Below are 16,603 nucleotides of genomic sequence, written 5' to 3' on the forward strand. Positions count from 1 at the left end.
GTGATAAAGGTGTCTTTTGTTACGTTAATGAGGCTGCTATTAGAAAGCCCCTAGGTAATCAAATGGAGGCTGTTGCCAGGGCAACCAACCTTGTGACTGGAGCATTGGAACTTTGAGCCCCACTCCTGAGGAGGGGACAGGGGCTGGAGATTGAGTTCTATCACCAATGGCCAATGATTTAATCAGTCTTGCCCAAATATTGAAGTCTCCATTAAAAGCCCAAAGGAACAGGGTTTGGAGCTTGTGGTTCTGGTAAACCAGAACACAGCCATGGGCCATGGTGCCGGCCCCAAACTCCACAGGAACAGAACTCCTTTGTTTGGGACCTCAGCCTATGTCTCTCTTCATCTGGCTGTTGATTTGTATCCTTTAATATCCTTTGTAATGAATTGGTAATCTAATGAGTAAACTGGTTTCCTGAGTTATTCTGCAAATTAATTGAACCTGAGGAGAGGGTCATGGGACCCTCTAATTTATAGCCAGTCAGTCAGAACCACAGGTGAAAACTTGGAGTTGCAATTGGCATCTGAAGTCGGAGTCGTCTTGTGAGACTAAGCCCTTAACCTGTGGCATCTGATGCAATCTCTGGGTAGATAGTGTCAGAGTTAAATGGTGGGACACCCAGCCACTGAAGAATAGCCTGGTAGTGTGGAGAAAACAACCCACTTTTTGGAATTGGTTGTCAGAATCATAGAGAGTAAGCCTAGGACATCTAGGTGGAGATGCTTTATAAACAGGTAGAAGTGTAAATCTGAGAGACAGCAGAGAGGTTTTAGACAGAGCCTGAAAAAAGGACAAGAGCAGAGGTGTGAGGAAGGCATTCAGGACCGGCTGTGGGGCTGGTCAGAGCTCTACCTGCAACTAGGACTAGATGCTTTCTTTGGGACTGCTTTCCTAACTGAAGGAGCATTTTCCCAGTTAGACTTAATAAGATTTATAATGTAATAATAAACATACATATATTTGTGGAAATTAAATAAGACTGTTTTTCTAGATCGCTGGTTTCCATACTTCTGTTTACAGAGAACTATTCTGGGTGAAATTAAGAAATATCTAATACGATTCTATTGTTTAGCTGTTAGACACTTCAGTATGTCCCAGGGCCTTTATCCTAGGGTGGTTTGTGAAATGCTAAGAGAAGAACCTAAGTTTCTTCAAACTTATTTGACAAGAGAATCCTTTATTCTTAGAGCCCTGATAACATCTCCTGGAACCAAGGTTTTGCTGAACCGTTTGGAAATTACTGTCAAGATTAGGGTACTAAACCTGCATCAGAATCACATGAGGTGCTTCAAAATGCAGATGCCTGAACTCCTCCCAGGACCTGAAGAATCTCTTTTTAACAAGATCCCCCAGGTAATTCTGCACTGCAGTCAGCTTTGGAAACACCTGGTCTAGATCATTTCTAAGGCTCCTTATAAGATAAAGCAAAGTTTTGTCAGAAATGCGTTTGGTACAAAGCAAGCAAGATGAGGGATAAGAAAATATCATTGAATGTTGACTAAGAAAATGTCACAAGTGAATTTATTGCATGTTTCGGTCCATGTAAACTAAATTCTACCCATTTCTCCAATACTCTTATACCTATTCACACTTTCTCTTGTTCAGTAGCTATGAGGGAAAGTTACTTAATATTATTAGAGTATAAACCAGAACTGACCCATTTCTTCCCTTTGCGTTTCTTTCCCTCTTCTTGCTCCCCATCCCCATCCACTTGGCTGGCTCATTTTCACCCATCAGGCCTCATCTCAAATGCCATTCCTCAGAGAAGTTGTCCCTGGCCACCTGAGAGGTCTCCCCTAGTTACCATCTTATTCCACTGTTTATTTTCTTTTATAGCACTCTTAGAGAAAACACTTTTTAAAGATAAACTCTAAAATACAATGCTCGACCAACTCTTCATTTTAGTCATCATCTTGCTGCCAATGCCCCACCACCCTTCACTCTGCATCTTGGATTTGTGTACAGACACCTCTCCCAAGGCTTGGGCATGGATTTCCAGGTCTTCGGTCTTCGGGATTTGTGTCAAGCTAGAGTTAAAGATCTTTCAGGCTGCTGGTGTTTCTGCCTGCACTGGACTTCCTTTAACCACGGAGATTCTGGTTCCCCTGCAGTGTCCCTTTTCTGTGAGCCACAGAGGGGGAAAAAAAACTCTTCCTTTTCCTCTTTCTGCTCTATATTCTTTCCCCTCTGTACCCTCAGTGTCTCACACCCCAGGCTCCAGCCTCCTCCTACCCAAAGAAAGCCTTAGAAGGCCTTTCTTGTCTCCCAGTAGGCTCTGGACTCTAGTGAAAACAATTCTGAATTGGCAGTCAAAAAATATAGAAAAAAGTTCTGAGAACATAGAATCTCAGCTTCCTCAACATTCTCTGTTTACCTCACAATAGGATTTTATATATGAAGATAAGCACAGTAAAATGCAGGATAATTTTTATGAAATGTAACCTCCTTTGTGACTTGTAAGGGTAGAAACACAATCTTTTGTTCCCATCGCAGATCTGCTGAGTTTGCCTCCTTGATTTGCATACAAAATTGAGTTGCAGTAAATTCTTCTGAGCCTGTCTGCGCAAACCACTACCTTAGTCCACAGATCAGTACCCATTGCACATCCAAACTGCAAGACACTTCACCTCAGTGGAGCTATTGCCTTGATTTACAATGTTTAGTTTGGCATCAGTATGAGTTTCATAACTTTTTAATATATTCTTGTTTCTTCACTAAAATTAACAAAAATAAATTTAGTATTTTGCTTAAGCAGAAGATTGGAACATTCCAGGGTTTACACATCTCAAATTATGTAAGCACTCAAGTACTTTTTTCTTTCTTTTGCACTCATAACCATCTCTTCAAGAGAAGTAAAAGTGAAACTCAAGAGCTCTCTTTAGCTCTAGGATAGGATGGCTAAGGGCAAGAGAAGATTAAACTTGATTAAAATGTGCCTTGCAATTTTGTTCATTCTTTGGGCTACCTTTACCTCCCGTGAGTACTGGATTTAATCAGGAGACTCATCCTATGAATTACTTTAACAGAATAGTACTAGGAAACAGAAGAATTACTATTACATTTTGAAGAATAGGCCTTGTATGTGATTAAAAAAAAAACAAAGGATTGTATAGTTGATTATTATCCAAGATGAAAATCACTGCTATCATTTATCAATGAATGGAAATTTTTACATATGACTGTATTAGGGTTCCCAGAGAAACCGTACCAATAGAATATATATATTCTATATATACATTTATTTATTTGTTTATTTATTATACCAATTGGTTCCTGTGGTTATGGAGGCCAAGAAGTCCCACGATTTGCTGATCTGCCAAATGTAAGCCAGAGAACCAGCGATGCTGGTTGTGTAATTCAGCCCAAATGCCTGAGAAGGGGAAGAGGGGCAATGGTGTAAGTCTCTATCTGAGTCTGCGTGCCCAAAGATCAGGAGCACCAGTGCCCAAAGGCATAAAAAGATGGATGTCTTGGCTCAGAGAGAGTGAATTTGCCCTTCCTCCACCTTTTTTGTTCTATTCAGGCCCTGAATGGATTGGATGATGCCCGCCTGCACTGGCAAGGGAGATCTTTACTCAGTCTACTGATTCAAATGCTAATCTCTTCCAGAGACACTTCATAGACACAACCAGAAATAATGTTTTACCAGCTATCTAGCCAGAATAAGGCTCCTAAGACTAGACAATGAGGCCACATGGAATGAGTTCTTTTACCCAGAAAAGATGACAGGTACTACCAGTCAGGTTCTCCTTCTTGCAAGCTTGAACTGGAGACACAGAGAGTAGTTAACCAATGAGATTGTGAGGGAGCAAAATCCTTGTGTAACCAGAAACCCCTCAGGGAAGTGGAGACCAGTGAGTGTCACTTACCTTCCAACCACATCCCCTCTGGCTTATTTTTTTATTTATTTTTGCTTTTTCAGACACCTGGGTGGGGGGCCACATGGCTAAGCAATCTTTCCCACCTTAGTAAAAGGTACCCATGTTCACCTAGTTGGTCAGACCAGGAACCTGAGTGTCACTTTTGACAATTCTCTTTTCTTCACTCCCCAAATTCAATCCATCATCAAATGTTGTACCCTCTAAAATATCCTTTGATATGTCTCTCCATCTTTAGTAACTTTTCCCCTGTCTAAGCCATCAGGTCTATCCTGGACTTGGGCAATAACCTTTTAACTGGCCTCCCCTTGTCCACTTTTGCTATTTCCAACCCATTCTCCACATAGTATCTGGAGTATGTAACTCCCCTACTGAAATTTTCATTGCCCTTAGAAAAAGTCCACAAGTTTTTTCATTGCTTAAAAGGCCCCCTGTGATCTGGCCCTTGTTGATCCCTCCAGCTTCACCCAGCACCACTTCCCCTAGTTCACATGGCTCTAGACACAGCCCTTGTCTTTCAGTTCCTCAAATCCAACAAACATATCCATCATATGTTTTATTGGTCTGAGGACTCTTTCCTCAGTTCTCATCTTATCAGTCCTATTTATCCTTAAGTTATCAGTTTTATTTAATCGTTTAATCAATAATTATTAAGTACCTACTCTGAGCCATGTTCTGTGCTAGGCACTGTGAATGCAATAGAAGACAAAACAGACCTAGATCCTATCCCACGAAGCTTATAATTTAGTCGTGGGAAGTGGGCACCATCCAAATAGCATCCAAATAAATGTAAAACAGCTCCATGGTGCTAAGAGAGCCTATGATGCGGGGATTTGACCTAGTCGGGAAGGTCAGAAGATAGAAGAAACAACTGAATAGAGATCTGAAGAAGAGTAACATTAAAGAGGAAAAAAAAGAGGTTACAAGCAGAGTTGCACATGCAGAGGCCCAGTGGAAGAGTGATTGTGGGGCTTACGAAGAACCAAAAGAAAGCCAGTGTGGTGAAGCTGAGAGAAAGAGCGAAGTGTGGTAAGACATGAGCTAGAGATGTGAAAACATACAAGGCAGAGGCCAAGGACTCTACTACCTCAGGGACTGGACAGATAATGTGTGAAATGACAAGAGGGAGGAGCAGAACCTATGGTAAAATGGAGAGTATAAACCTTGCTTCTAACAGATTTGTATTTTGCAAAATACAGTGTTTTGCAAAACTAAAAAAGAAAACAAAAACAAAACTGGATAATCTCCTCACGTGATAAGATGTTACACCCCTGAAACCAAAACAGGATGCTCTTTCCAGCTACAGTATAGTAAGTGGATTGGAAAGTTAATATGTAAAGTTAACACGTTTATCTAGTTTTTCCTCCCTGACAAAACCTCACTAAAAGGAATTTTTTTTTTAATTAGTAAACATGCAACAATGTGGAAAAAAGGAAGCTACAAAAGCCCCAGAAATATTAAGGCTAGAAAGTATATGGAGGATTGTAGCAGATTTGAGGACCTCAAAAAGACAAATCCTAAACTGGTGGTGGCAAAAACCAAGAATCAGCCTCATTTGTACCCACAAGAGCCTCAAGGGTCCATGACTTGATAGCACCAAGCCCTTCTGAAAATGGGGGTGAAGTGGGACCTGAAATCAGAAGGACCAGCTGTAGGCTGTTTAAGAAGCAGGTACATCCTTTGGTTCCCTCCCCTAGTCCATGCTGCTTAGCCACTGCCCCTTCCCCACCCTGGCAGAAGTGTGGAAGATTATCCTCTGGGGAGGGTAAAGTAAAGGGATTCTGGACTGCTGGATACCAAGCATAGTTGAGGAGAATTAAAGGAACATCTGGATGGTGAATGCTGAAACACCCAGCCTTTTTCCTCTACTTGGCTTCTAAAATACTATTATCCAGGCCTTTCCTCTTCTGGCAGAAGATTAGAAGAGTCTGTTCTGGGGATTCTGACCAAAACAAGATGAGAATCACAAAACAGCCCAATCAGATATTCCTAAAATAAAACTAAACTAGTTAACACGAGCAGATAACAAATGAAAGGAGAAACTCGGTAGTCAGGTTAGTCGGGGCTGTTACTTGAAAAGTAGGGCAAAAAAGAAAAGGTATGTAAATACAGGAAAAGAAAAGATTAAACAAAAATAGAGCACCAATCCAGGAGGTGGAATGTACAAATAAATGGAGTTGCAGAAGGATAGTACAGGGAAAGTGGAAAAATGAAAATCATCAATGAAATAATTCTAAAAGTTTCTCAGATCTAAAGGACATGACTTTCCAGATTGGAAGGACCCACAGAGCCCACTAAAATAGTTGAAAATAGACCCACAAAAGTCACTTTATTGTGACATTTCAGAACACTGAGGACAAAGAAAATGTCATAAACCAAAAAAAATCTAGAGACACTGGAAAAATGCTTTCAAAAATCTGAACGAAAATGAATTCCAATCTAGAATTCTATACACAACCAAACTATCAATCAAGTGTGAGGGTCAAATAATGATGTTTTCAGATATATACAGTTGTAAAATTTTACCTCATATGCAGTCTATACTTCTATATCCCTTTTCTCAGGAAGCTTCTGGACAATATGTTCTACAAATACAACAATAAATCAAAAAAAGAGGAAATCATTGGATACAGAAAATAGGAGATCTGACACAAAATAGGAGATCTCAAACAGATTCAACACACAGTACTAAAGGAGTCTCCAGGAGAATGAGAAAGGGAGACCCCAAGATGTTACCTATGGCTCTGAAAAAGGGAGGCACATGTCCAGATTGGAGCACAGTGTGCCTCAAGAAATAGGATATGTTGAGGGTAAAAATGCCTATTATAATCTGAGGGTTGAATGCTGAGGTGATCCTCTCAATAATAAGCTCTATGAAGTCAGGGACCATGTCTATTTTGCTACATCTCCAATAACTAGTAAGTGCTGATATATAGTAGAAGCACAATAAATTTTTTTAAGGACTCATGCATTATTGGACTTGAGTATACTAGAGACAAAATCAGAAGAAAGATGAATGACAGGTTACTGATATCACAAGATATAATGTACTTTAATGATAATTCTTTACATTCATCCAGCACTTTTTATTTTACAAAGCACCTTTCATATATTATTTCATGCAAGTTTCACAATGGATCTTTGAATTGAATGAAGATGTTAAGAGACTCATCCAAGATCATTGGACTTTTTAAGTGAAAAAAAAAAAAAAAAGGGCCGAAACCTGGGTATTCTAAGCCAATACTCTTTCTTATATTTCATAAGGCCTTTTTGTCCATGACCATTACAAGGTAGGACAATGTCAAAGCAAACTGGGGGAAATATCTTTTTAATGTTTTGTTTAAATGAAAAGTTAAACATTCATGGCAATATTTTATTTGTTTATTTTTTTAACATCTTTATTGGAGTATAATTGCTTTACAATGGTGTGTTAGTTTCTGCTTTATAACAAAGTGAATCAGCTATACATATGCATATGTATATGCCATATCGCCTCCCTCTTGTGTCTCCCTCCCACCCTCCCTATCCCACCCCTCTAGGTGGTCACAAAGCACCGAGCTGATCTCCCTGTGCTATGTGGATGCTTCCCACTAGCTATCTATTTTACATTTGGTAGTATTTACAAGTCCATGCCACTCTCTCACTTCATTACATTTGGTAGTATTTACAAGTCCATGCCACTCTCTCACTTCATCCCAGCTTACCCTTCCCCCTCCCCGTGTCCTCAAGCCCATTCTCTACATCTGCGTCTGCGTCTTTGTCTTTATTCCTGTCCTGCCCCTAGGTTCTTAAGAACCTTTTTTTTTTTTTTTTTTAGATTCCATATATATGTGTTAGCATACGGTATTTGTTTTTCTCTTTCTGACTTACTTCACTCTGTATGACAGACTCTAGGTCCATCCACCTCACTGCAAATAACTCAATTTTGTTTCTTTTTATGGCTGAGTAATATTCCATTGTATATATGTGCATGGCAATATTTTATATATTCATTATGCTTATCACAGTGAATATGAATGAATAGAATTCAATTTCCATCAGACTATGAATGACAAATAGCAGTGATTTATATGTTTATAAAGTGTACAACATTTATACATATTTTTATCTACACAATGACGTAGATATTACTTTCGTTTCCCTTTTAACAGATGACAAAATTGAGGCTTAGAATGATTTCACTAATTGGCAGAAATCATATAACTATTTGTCCCATAAGTTAAAATACAGAAATATTAGACTGAAAATATGAAGCTTTCTTATAAAAAGAAATTATTCTCCCAAGAAGCAGACATCCCTTTCTTCAATACCACTCAAAACAGTTTATTCTAGTATGTTCTGCTATACATTAATCTCTTACTTTGGCTTACTATGTCAAATATTGTGAAATTAGGAAACTTTTCTAAAATAAACCAACTCATCTAAGAAGTGATTAGTATATGAACTCATAGAAGCAATCACATGTATATATCTTTAGAATATAGATTTCCTCTGGAAGCATTGACTTAAACTAAAAGTAAATATTAATAGCTTAACATTGTAATATGCCTTAAATTCGCACTTCAGTCATGAGATAGGCAGTGTAGCAGATTAAGAAATACAAAGAAGAGTAGAAAAGTAGTCTCTATTTCCTCCTTTCATCCACTGTTTTAATATGTTTTACATCTTATCTCATACATATAGGAAAACATTTCTCATCCATGCCAACTATTTTGAACTCATCACATTGCATTGTAGACTATATTTTTATATATTGAAGTCTAGCATTTCACAACCAGAACGTAAGTTACTTTAGGACATGGATTATGTCCTGCAGTAGAAAATTCTCTCTTCTCCACCTCTCTGTTATGCACAGTGTCAGACCCAAGTCAGGTAAGTTCCTGGCTTTCTCTCCACATTTAAATTCACCTGCAAAATTAGTTCTACTATATTCCCAGGGCTAATCTTACTGAGGCAAGAATCGATTAAAGTCTTTCCAAATCAGCATTTTGGGGTTCATATTCAAGGGTATCCCAAACCTAATGAGGTGCTCTAAGTTTGATAATTGGCCTCCCATCCCCAATCTGGAGCCCCAAAGTGCCCTTGTGTGTAAAACCTTACTTCTATTCTATTGCTGTTCTCCTGTTCCTAATCGGAAAGCTTTCCATGATACCTCAGTCACTCCCAGGAAAGGGGGAAGAGGCAAGTAGAGATTGGCCTTCTCCCTCAGGGAGAATCTGGAATGTAAATTATACCTCAGAGTTGTTCTGACCTGAGGCTAGGGAGCTGGGGTTTCATACTCCATCATCTGACAGTCGTTGGTTAAGAGCTGCTTCACGGCAGCCACAGTAGCACAAGAGCAGTCCTTCAAAGAATAATTGAAAGTTCTGTGAAGTGGAGGCAAAAAAGCACTGAAGCACAGAAATAGTCAAAGTGATGCGAGGGAATCTGGTCAGAGCACTTGCAGTGTCTGCTACAGCTCTATCCATCAGAAGCAGCTCACTGGAGAAAACTGCAGAAAATTGAATGCCCCAGCACACAGCCTTGGACAGTGGCTGGGGATCATCCAACACCTACCTGCAATGGACGCAGCTAAAGTCATAGGAAGAGGAAAATCAGGTGACATGAGCACTGAGCTGTACGTCCCGTGGGGGAGCATCAGAAAAGATGCCAGATCTACAACACTGGGAGAGTTCTGATGAGATAGAGAGCAGCAGAGGTGGTAAAGGCCAATGTCAAAAGACAGAGGAACACGGCAGTGTAAACATTTCTGAATGCACGTGAACCACTGTGGTACCCCCAGAACCAAGAGGAAGAAATTTGGGCAAATACTCCTACAGTTCTTTGGATTAGACCTGAGTCAGCGTACAGTTTTATTGTAGGTTGGTGTGGCTTGGGGAAACACAAATGACAAGCTTCTTTTTCTGCTATACTGTTATTCTACTATTACTGAGTTCAAGTAAGGGTTAAAAGTATTACCAGACATAAAGGGTAAAAAAATCAAAGATGTTGGACCCATCCTTTTACTTGCTACTAGCAAATCTGTTCATTGTGTTGGTTCATCTTTCCAGGTCAGTGGTCTGCGTTAATTTTTACTCATGCCCCATAATTTACATTTGTCATATAGGGAGATTGTTTTAAAGTGAGAAATTAGTCTAATATTCTTTATCCATGTTGTTTTTAAGACCATGCAAGAAATCATACTTATTAATTTGTTCCATAAATACTGTTTGAATTAGGTACCACGTTAAGTGGATTAAAAAGATGAAAAAGAAACAGTCCTGTGTTGAAAAAGAAACAACATGCACGGGAATGATGAACACTAGATTCAGGTTAGTGGTTACCCATGGGAAGAAGAAGAAAGGGAATGGGATCTACAGGGGGTAAAACATGCTTTTTTATTTTTCATATATCTGACATAATAATAATTAAGTAAATGTAAATAAATAGAAGCTTTAGTATTTCCTTGCCTCACCCTAAAGGATCACCTTGGTCAGTCACCATGCTCTATACTTCATTTGGGACATTGTGTGAAGAGACTCAAGGCTTGAACTTACAGTAACAGAGAAATTAAAGAGCAGAAAATTAACTAGATATTTAAGTGGTGACTAAATAATGGAGTAGGAGGTATGATTTGGGGGTTGCTGGGGAAAAAGTTTGTTTTCCTGTTCTGGAGTCCCAGAGCCACATTTTAGGGCAATCTCTAGACCCCATATGGGTGTCTAGCTCAATTTTTTAGCTCCCATTTAGGGATGTGAAATGAAAGAGTCTTTCAATCAATATGCTTTCCAACAACAATTTTTTTAAGCACTTATGTGCCAGACTCTGTATTTGTCAGACAGCTAATTAAGACAGGCTATGTTCTTAAGGAGTGGATTAGTATTATAATATGATGATTATAGCTAACATTTGTTGAAACCTTTGCTAATGCCTGTGCTGGGTGCTAAGCACTTTGCCTGTATTATCTCATTAAATCCTCACAACGGTCCTATGAGGGAGGGACCATTGTTACTCCCAAGGTATAGATGAAGAAACCGAAGCTTCCAAAGTAAGTTGCCCAGTTAACTAGAGCTGGAACCAAGATCAGAACCCAGGATTTACTGATTATAAAATCTGTACATCTTACCACTAGAGTACATGGCAAAAATCCATAGAAAACTTTCCATTGGAATCTCGAAGAAGAAATTATTAGCTTTAGCCAGAGGATTCAATGTGGGATTCATGGAAAAAAGGGATAACTGAACTGAATTTTAAAGGATATGTAGTGGCAAAGAACATTCCAGAAAGTTTCTGCAGAGGCCTGAGAGAATGTGATGCATAAGTAAATAGCTTTCTGTGCTTCAGAGACATTTGCATTTGAGGCAGTGGAAGAGGAGGGTTTAGTGAGGTTGGTAGGAACAAAATTATGAAGGACAACATATTCAGGAAGGAGGAGGAATTTAAAAATTAGCTTCTTCAAATGGACTTGAGGACACGGGGAGGGGGAAGGGTAAGCTGGGACGAAGTGAGAGAGTGGCATGGACATATATACACTACCAAATGTAAAATAGATAGCTAGTGGGAAGCAGCCACACAGCACAGGGAGATCAGCTCGGTGCTTTGTGACCACCTAGAGGGGTGGGATAGGGAGGGTGGGAGGGAGACGCCAGAGGGAGGAGATATGGGGATATATGTATATGTATAGCTTTGTTATAAAGCAGAAACTAACACACCATTGTAAAGCAATTATACTCCAATAAAGATGTTAAAAAAAAAAAAGTTGCAATCTCAAAAAAAAAAAAATTCCTTGGTATTTCTGGAATGATCCATGTCAGGCTTCTCCAAGGGTTCCACTGGTATAGACCTTTTCAAATCCAGCTGAGGAAATGGACTACAGGTAGGACACACACAGCGACAAGTAACAAATAGTTCAGGCAATTATTTGACTTAGAAAGCAATTACTTTGAAAATATACATGATTTTTAGCACTTTTCTACTGCCATAAAGGACATTATTTGAGACCAGTTGTGTTCATTGATCATGAAAGACTAACAACCAAATAACACTGTCTAACACTGGCAGTTTTTCTCAGAAGTGAGGTAAGCCATACTTTTAAACTATGGATGTTAGTTTTAATATGGTGTTACACAAATCTATATCTGGTGCAACTATTTAGTAGTTTATCATTGATACTTAAAGGATGTTTATTCTATTATACATTATATGATTGTGATATATATTTAGATTATACATATTTATACATGAGTGTGTGTGTGTGTGTGTGTGTGTGTGTGTGTATTAAGCTAAGAACATGAGTTTAACCATCAGGACACTTGGGTTCTAAAATAATATCAGGGACTTCCCTGGCAGTCCAGTGGTTAAGACTTCGCCTTCCAATGCAGGGAGTGCGGGTTTGATTTCTGGTGGGGGGGTTAAGATCCCACATTCTTCTTGGCCAAAAAATCAAAACATAAAACAGAAGCAATATTGTAACAAATTCAATGAAGACTTTAAAAATGGTCCACATCAAAAACATCTTTAAAATAAAAAAAATAATATCAGCTAGGTTGCAATTTTTATCAATTCATTTAATTTATCCAAAGCTCAACTTACCTGTAAAATGAGAGATTTGCACTAGATGGAGTCTAGGATTGTGATTCTATGAAATTAGGTAACCTCTGACCTCGACAAGCTTAAAATTAACTGAGGACATAGATCACGTCCACAGGAAAATAGATTAAGAAGCATACGAGTAATTTAAAAACAAACACTAAAAAGGGAAGAATTTTTTTTTTAATCAGTTTCTGGTGCAGTTAGTTGGGAAGGTCAAGATTACACCACTAACAAGTAGAAGACAGGTGAGTTTAAAAATTAAATGAGAGAAGGGTAGCAATTCGTATTAGATAGAATTGTATAAGGGGAAAATATGTTTTCTTTTTCTTCTCTCTTCATCATAAAATAACTGATTATCAAGAATACCAGAGCATTTCTACCTGCAGCCATTATAATGGTCATTCCATATATGTACCTATTTTGTGTGATGGCTTGAAATCTTCCCAGAATTCCTAGATTATGTGAATTCTATAATTCCTTTTAATTGTATCAAGAGGGTGATATTGGGAGGTTTTTGAAAGGATTATCAGAAATTATACATAATTGCTGGTTGTGTCACTATGGGGAACCACATGTAAAGTATCACCAAGGTTACAATTATAAACATAGTCTGACTTAAATTATTACCAGATTTGGGTGAGGTTTCTAAAGGAAGAGAGTAGCAATTAGTCAAGCAACGCATTTACTGAGTACCCACTGTGTACAAATTATTGATATTAAGTGTTGCTGAGTAAACAGAAACCAAAAAAAAAAAACCAACAACAGAAGTACTGTTGATGAAGTAGGTGGTGGTGAATAAAATTGATGGGATGGGAGAGTAATCACCTTCATTAAGTTTTATTTGGTGGAGAGTGCTTAGGCTTTAGAGCAGATGAAAGAAAGATCTCAAAGTGGAAAGAACATGGGATATGGAATATGATGCTTGGGGTCGAATCCCAGTTTAGTCACTTAGGTACAGCCTTGGACAAATATTTTGTCTCAGTTTTTTCTCCTCTAAAATGGGTATAATAATGCTGATACATACCTTCCTTCAGGAGGCTGCAGTGAGAAATCAATGAAGAAATTGTTTTTAAACTGTAAAAAGTAAACATGTTATTTATTTACATCCAGTGAGGTCCTTGACCAAACTGTGTGGTTCATTCTTTGTCATGTCTTCTCTGCATGGTTTACCCTCAACAGGACACCTGTTTTTGCCTGCATGTGTCAGCAAGCTTCCCCTTCCTTTCTCTCCCAAATGGACTATGAGCTTTTTAGTAGCACGGCTTCTGTTTGCTTTCCATCCACAAGAAACAATGATTTGCACACCATGACCATTCAATAGATTACTCAATAACCAAGTTTTACATAGGAACAGTTATTTGAGCTCTTTAAGGTAGTCTCATATGTGTCATTTACATGCAGCTGTCAGATTCATCTTGCTAGACATATTTCTGATGATGTCATGTCACTGTTCAAAACTTGCCAAGAGTGTCTCATTTTCTACTGAATAATGTCTTTTTTAAATATACTTTTAAAAATTGAAGTATAGTTGATTTACAATGTTGTGTTAGTTTCTGGTATACAGCAAAGTAATTCAGTTATACATATATATTCTTTTCCATTATGGTTTATTACAGGATATTGAATATAGTTTCCTGTGCTATACAGTAGGACCTTGTTGCTTATCTATTTTATATATAGTGGTTTGTATCTGCTAATCCCAAACTCCTAGTTTATCCCTCCCCCACCCCCTTTCCCCTTTGGTAACCATAAGCTTGGTTTTTTTTTAATTTGTATTGGAGTATAGTTGATTTACAATGTTGTGTTAGTTTCAGGTATACAGCAAAGTGAATAAGTTATACATATACATATATCCACTCTTTTTTTTTTTAAGATTCTTTTCCCATATAGGCCATAGCAGAGTATTGAGTAGAGTTCCCTGTGCTATACAACAGGTTCTTATTAGTTATTTATTTCATATATAGTAGTGTGTATATGTCAGTCCCAGTCTCCCAATTTATCCCTTCCCCCATTATCCCCTGGTAACCATAAGTTTGTTTTCTATGGCTGTGAGTCTATTTCTGTTTTGTAAGTAAGTTCATTTCTGTCATATTTTGTTAGTTTCCACATATAAGTGATATTATATGGTATTTGTCTTTCTCTTTCTGACATGCTTCATTTAGTATGATAGTCTCTAGGTCCATCCATGCTGCTGCAAATGGCATTATTTCATTCTCTTTTACGAGACTGAGAAATATTCCTTTGTATATATGAACCACATCTGCTTTACCCATTCATCCGTCAGTGGACATTTAGGTTGCTTCCATGTCTTGGCTATTGTAAATAGTGCTGCTATGAATATTGGGGTGCATGGATCTTTTCCAATTAGAGTTTTCTCTGGATATATGCCCAGGAGTGGGATTGCTGGATCATATGTCAACTCTGTTTTTAGTTTTTTGAGGAACCTCCATACTGTTTTCCACAGTGGCTGCATCAATTTACAGTCCCACTAACAGTGTAGGAGGGTTCCCTTTCCTCCACACCCTCTCCAACATTTGCTATTTGTAGACTTTTTAATGATGGCCCTTCTGACTGGTGTGAGGTGGTACCTCATTGTAGTTTTGATTTGCATTTCTCTAATAATTAGCAATATTGAGCATCTTTTCATGTGCCTATTGGCCATCCATATGTCTTTTTTGGAGAAATGTCTATTTAGGTCTTCTGCACATTTTTTGATTGGTTTGTTTTTTTGTTATTGAGTTGTATGTGCTGTTTGTATATTTTGGAAATTAATCCCTTGTTGGTCACATCATTTGCAAATATTTTCTCCCAGTCTGTATTTAATATACTTTTTTATTGAGATATAATTGACATGTAACATTGTATTAGTTTTAGGTGTACAACAAAATGATTAAAATGTTAACTCCTATCTGAGCTCTAAGGTCTTGCTACTCAACCTGTGGTCTCCAGATGGGTAGCACTGGCACCACCTGGGAGCTTGTTAGAAATGCAGATTCTTCAGCCCCATCCCAGACCTGCTGAATCAGCAACTGCACTTAACAAGATTCCTAGCCAATTCATATATACGGCTTTGACTACATCTTCACTCTCTTGCTAAACTTGAAGATTCAGAAGTAGGGTTAGATTTAGCAAATAAAATTAGCAGACATCCAATAAAATTTGAAAACAATGAATAATTGGTATATCTCAAATGCTTCATGGGACATAGTTATACTTAAAATATATGTTCATTGTTTATCTGAAATTCAACTTTTACTGGGCTTTTCTGTATTTAATCTGGCAACCCTATTCAGAAGGGTACGATCTGTGTTTAACATAACTCTTTATTCCCCTGCAATAGTGCAGAGCCTTCCCCAACTTTTTAATATGTTCGTTTAAAGAACAATGAGTTTCTTCAGAACTGAGGTTTCTCTGGCTTTTGCTTAACATTGTATGTCTCCAGAAGCGAACACAGTATCCCACACACAATAAAGGACCAGCAGTTATTTCTTTAATGAATATATCTAGAACATCTTCCAATTATGTACTGGGTTGTATGTGCATATTTTAATGAAAGCCGAATATTTTTCTCGTAATTTTTTTTTTTAAACCAGAATGTTTAAAAGCTATTTGTGCACTTTCTCACATTTTAGCTGGCGGAGTTCAGGATTTGATGGGAGTATAATCAAGGGCTCAGAATGTACTCGTCGCAGACTGGGTCCATAAGGTCACTGGTGGGGAAAGAATCCTAGACTCAGGATACTGACAAGCCTGCCTCAGGCAGCAGTAGGCAACTCCTCCCCGTTCCCGGGCCGCCGAGGCCCCCCCCCCCGCGCATGCGCACAGCCGCACTCTGGCCCCGTGAGGCGGGCGGAGGGAGGCGGGGCTCCCGGGGCGCGTGCGCGGCGGCCGGGGCTGTGGGCTCCTCCCTTGTCGGGGTCGCGCGGCGCGGAGGACCGCACCGAAAGAGGGAAGTCAGGTGGCCGCTGCTGCCTCCGCCGCCGCGGTTTGTCGCCAGAAGGAAAATGGCGGATCTGGAGGAGCAGTTGTCTGATGAGGAGAAGGTAAGGGCCGCGGGGGCGGCAGAGCCCATCGGTCCGGGAAGCCAGTAGAGCCCTGCCGTATCAGCCCGGAGTCTGGCCGCCGGGGAAGGGCATTGGTCGGTGCCCCCG

General features: G+C 39.0%; 1 protein-coding gene across 1 annotated transcript in view; it reads left to right on the plus strand.

Annotated features, from left to right (window-relative positions):
- Positions 1 to 16,307: 16,307 nt before the first annotated feature.
- The window catches only part of CAPZA2 (capping actin protein of muscle Z-line subunit alpha 2), a 54,120-nt gene continuing 53,824 nt past the window's right edge, over positions 16,308 to 16,603 (plus strand). The window contains exon 1 of the mRNA XM_061197967.1: positions 16,308 to 16,495. Within this exon, the coding sequence (XP_061053950.1) occupies positions 16,457 to 16,495 (39 nt within the window). The 5' untranslated portion in view covers positions 16,308 to 16,456. The remainder of the gene's footprint in view (positions 16,496 to 16,603) is intronic.

Source organism: Eubalaena glacialis, chromosome 8 (genome assembly GCF_028564815.1).
Source record: "Eubalaena glacialis isolate mEubGla1 chromosome 8, mEubGla1.1.hap2.+ XY, whole genome shotgun sequence".
Taxonomy (NCBI): Eukaryota; Metazoa; Chordata; class Mammalia; order Artiodactyla; family Balaenidae; genus Eubalaena; species Eubalaena glacialis.